General features: G+C 34.2%; 1 protein-coding gene across 1 annotated transcript in view; it reads left to right on the forward strand.

The window, feature by feature from the left end:
- The window catches only part of LOC106459065 (kinesin-like protein KIF6), a 38,775-nt gene extending 38,041 nt beyond the window's left edge, over window positions 1-734 (forward strand). The window contains exon 19 of the mRNA XM_022385462.1: window positions 552-734. Coding sequence (XP_022241170.1) covers window positions 552-734 — 183 coding nt within the window. The remainder of the gene's footprint in view (window positions 1-551) is intronic.
- Window positions 735-4,435: the final 3,701 nt, after the last annotated feature.

Genomic DNA, 4,435 nt, shown 5'->3' on the forward strand with positions numbered 1-4,435 from the left:
CTTTTATAATACACGCTATAAATCACAGCGAATGACAATCTCGATAACTTTGCTCTCGACGACTGCAAAACACACACTTTACGACTCACTAGCTCGAAACTAACAGAATCATAAATTACACAGAACTCAAAGTAACTACTGCTCTCTCTTCATTTATATATCCCCTGCTGGCTTTCTGTGCCAGGCTTATATACACACTTGGACTTCCCCGATCATTCGAGAAACTCATCACGTACACAAGCAGAGTCACGTGACTTCCGCTGTCGTAACACTATTAATGGTAAAATATAACATTATTAACATAATATAATACATTTGGCAGTTAAATTGAGGTATATATACAGTTTAAATTATGAAATTTTATTATTAAAATTATTGCAATATTTTATTTGTTTAATTAATCATTCAACGTAGGTCTTAATTCATCTCGAGAGTTGTGCATCAGTGTTATTGACACTCAAAATTGAGATTAATGTTATTAATAGTTTCTGAATCTATAGTTATGTATACAATGTTTGTTAATTACTTGATGTATTCTTTTGTCATATCAGAACGATGTAAAATATGCAAGAGATACAGATATCGAAATTCTTCACCCACTGGGTCAATCCCCTTCATCATCAATCTATTCAAGTATACCCTTAACAGGAGATCCTTCTACTGACTTGGATATTCTTACTTTTGTCAGGGCAAGGCAGAACATTCTGAAAAAAGGGAAGTCCGTCATTGAATAACGTGTGTAGTTTCTTGATGTATTTATTTTTTAAAGGAAACGTTCGTAACGAAACGATAAGCCATGTAAAGAAAATATAAAAATATTTATCTCTTCCTGTACGCACAAATATATATAAAAAGTTAATTGATAGAAGTATCTCAGATTGCTTTTGTAAGATTATTAATATTTGTCTGAACTTTATAACAGTTTGTATAAGCCAATAATTACTGAATAATGTACAGGATTTTTTATACCTAAATATTGGGGTCGAACTAAATCACTTCAAACACAAACAGGCACACACATTTCCAGACAACTGAACCAGTAGAATCACATGACTTTTCTTGTTTTTCAACGTGAACTCAACAGCTGGAGAAGAAAACACATCATGTGGTAATGCGTAAAAACACTTGTGACTGACTGTACACCTAAAGCTAGTGCTTTAGTCTGTGAGTGAGACTGTTTCTGTAAAAATGGGTTCATCCGAAAAACAGATTAAATATACACAGCACGTGTAAGTTATATAAGTGTGTGTACAACTACTAGCTCTCATGTCTAAATACCAGTTGTGCGTCAAAGCATAACAAATCATTCCAGTTACTGCGCATGTGTTTAGACATTTCGTAAATAATATATGCAGCCTTTAAATACAGGATCCTGTATTTTTTAGGTGTCGTCCACAAACGCGTTATGAGACACTGTATGTTATAAATATATTACAAACCATTTTATTTATTTTTTTTTTCTACGACATGGACTATACAACGAGCAGCTACCAACCCACGATATTATTAGCAAGTTTTTCAATTAAATATAATCCTTACGTGATTTGAGCCATAAAATGCTGTTATTACGTGTACAAATTACAATAGTGTATTATATAAGGACTGTTATGATTGGAACGCCTTTTTTAAAGCTGGCGAAGCATGATTATAATTAATTATACTTACCATAAAACATTTGTATTAGGCCTATTATATTTTAAACACTAATTTTTTTATTCAGGGACTGAATAAAAAAATATAGTGTTTAAAATATAATAGGCCTAACAGTATTATTTTATGACAAGTATAATTAATTAGTATTTTATATGTTTGCTTGAGTTTGGTTTTGTACTTAAAGTAGGTTGATGTGACTTCTAAACCTAACAAATTTGAACAAAAAGATGCTATCAAAGGCCCTCCACCATTCTTAACTGATGACACAAGACATTGAGCGTTGTAGCTTTCTTTCGGTTTTCTCCATACATAAACTCGTCTATTTGATGTGAAAACTGTAAAAGATGGTTCATGTGATCAAATCACATTCTTTCATTCATGTTCGTAGGCCCGTACGCAGAATGTTTGAAAGGGGGTTCTAATTTGTGAGATCAAAAGCCAACACAAATTGTGCGAAGCATGCTAATGCTACGGAGGTCTGGTGGCATGCCCCCTCACAATTTTTTTTTTTTAAATAGATGCAATGAGATTAAATCTCGAAGCAATTTCGCATGTCTCTCCATATAAAACCACAAACGTGCAATAAAAAGCCATCATTCTGTTGTAACACTGCATTGAGAGCTATACTTAAATTAGAATAAATATATTTGTTTATTTATAGTAAAGTACTGTATTATCTACATGCAGAGTAGTTATTAACTGTTAAATTATATTACTAATTTAAACAACTCTTAAGAACAGTAGAATATTAGCTGTTTCAATCATTGGCTATCATATACTGAAATAACATGTTAGCATGCTCCATTCTTCTGGGGTGCTTTTTCATAAATAACTTACATACAGTTTCAATGTTGATAGCAGTGTTATAATGATTATGTATTAAAGCTAGAGCACTCAGTCTTTCTTCGGTCTGTGTATACCTCAGGTAATTATTCAACTGGCAGAGAGCAGGTGCCGAACGTTCACATGAACATAGACTTATTAAAGAGTTTCAGTAACATAAAGATATTTGGTACACTGAAGCACGTTTTTAATCAGTCAGCCACTATCTGGGGCCTGTCCTGTAGAGGTATAGAAAACCATCTTGTCTTCCATCGATGAAGTTATTCATTAAGTATATCAGGATTTGACAAATCTTCCCTGTAAAAATCTAATGCCTGTCTCATATTAGATATAGAAAACTCTCGTCTGAGTTTTGATGGAATAAGTTTCTCAATTCATGCTGCTTGCTTTACATGTGCATCAAATTTGGAGGAAAGATTACTGATAATGTGACCAAGAAAAGAAATGGTTACTGTTTTCTTAAAGTTCTTAAAGGATTTGTTATTGACTAACTCGTGGCATGCTGACATTAATATTAGATTGGTTTGCAATATTACTGCTGTGCTTGAAGATAAGACATCTACATTCACTCTTAGTGAAGTCAGTTCATTACAGAATTGTTCTATTAGGGAAACACCAGAAACAATGTCTTGATTCGGACCTTGCCAATTTACAGAATCTTCTTTCAAATAGTAAAGGGAACATTGTAAAGCTGTTAAACAAAAAATGGCTTCGAAGGATTTCAGTATTTTTAGATAAGTCATAGCATTTTTCTTATCTTCAGTAGCCCAATTGTCATTAAACATTTTAAAATTATCATCAACATACACAATAACCTTACTTCACACATGTGAAGTAAGAATGGATGACATAAACAGAACCTTTCTCAACTTTCAATATTCTCAACCCAGCGTGTAATGTACACATTGAGTAGTGGAAGACGTGATGAAGTTGCTCCATGCTGGATGTCTTTTTGAAAAAGTACCTTTAATAGTCCTTCACGTTTAAGTGAGGATTTAATCCAAATAGCTATTCCTTTAACTTGATCAGGCCCCGGCATGGCCAGGTGGTTAGGGTGCTCGACTCGCAATCTGTGGGTCGCGGGTTAGAATCCCCGTCACACCAAACATGATCGCCCTTTCAGCCGTAGGGGCGTTATAATGTGACGGTCAATCCCACTATTCGTTGGTAAAAGAGTAGATCAAGAGTTGGCCGTGGGTGGTGATTACTAGCTGCCTTCCCTCTAGTCTTACATAGATGTTTGGCGTGCTAGTTTGTTTGTTTGTAGTTAAGCACAAAGATACACACCACGGGTATCGAAACCCGGTTTCTAGAATTGTAAGTCCGCATACATGCCGCTATTCCACTGTGGGCCGGCGTGCTAGTTTACTGTAATACCATTTTTTTTAATACACGTTTTAATAATACATTTTCACTTTGAATAATATACATATATACATAGTTCACTTTAACGAACTTTGCATTTGATGAAAAAATAAGAATTTTAGTAACCACCGTTAGAAATTAAGAATAATAAGGCTTTTGTCTAAAGAAATAAAATGTAAATAGCCTCGCCCACTGGTCGTTAGAACTGGGTATAGTTTCAAGTTGTTACAAATATAGAAAATTCAAATATTTTATTTACTTGTAACTTACTAAGGAAGTACCTAAGAAAAACTTCCAGTGAACATTACACAACTTAAGTTTAACTCGTGTTAGGCCTACTTTTCATACCCGCATAATATATTGTTGCGTATCTGCTTGTTTGTTAATTTCCGGTAGAAATTATTTCCGAGCAACTTCAGCAATACAAGTCCCTTCTTGATTAAACCAGTTTATTCTTTCTCGATCACAAGGGTTTGCTGAGATGCAGAATCTATGACAAAGTTGCACCTTTGGTCATCCAACTTCCCTGTCACTAGACACTATGTGTGCTTCCATTTTACACTTAGCTGTTGGG

The sequence above is a fragment of the Limulus polyphemus genome, unplaced genomic scaffold, assembly GCF_000517525.1.
Source record: "Limulus polyphemus unplaced genomic scaffold, Limulus_polyphemus-2.1.2 Scaffold554, whole genome shotgun sequence".
NCBI classification, from domain to species: Eukaryota; Metazoa; Arthropoda; class Merostomata; order Xiphosura; family Limulidae; genus Limulus; species Limulus polyphemus.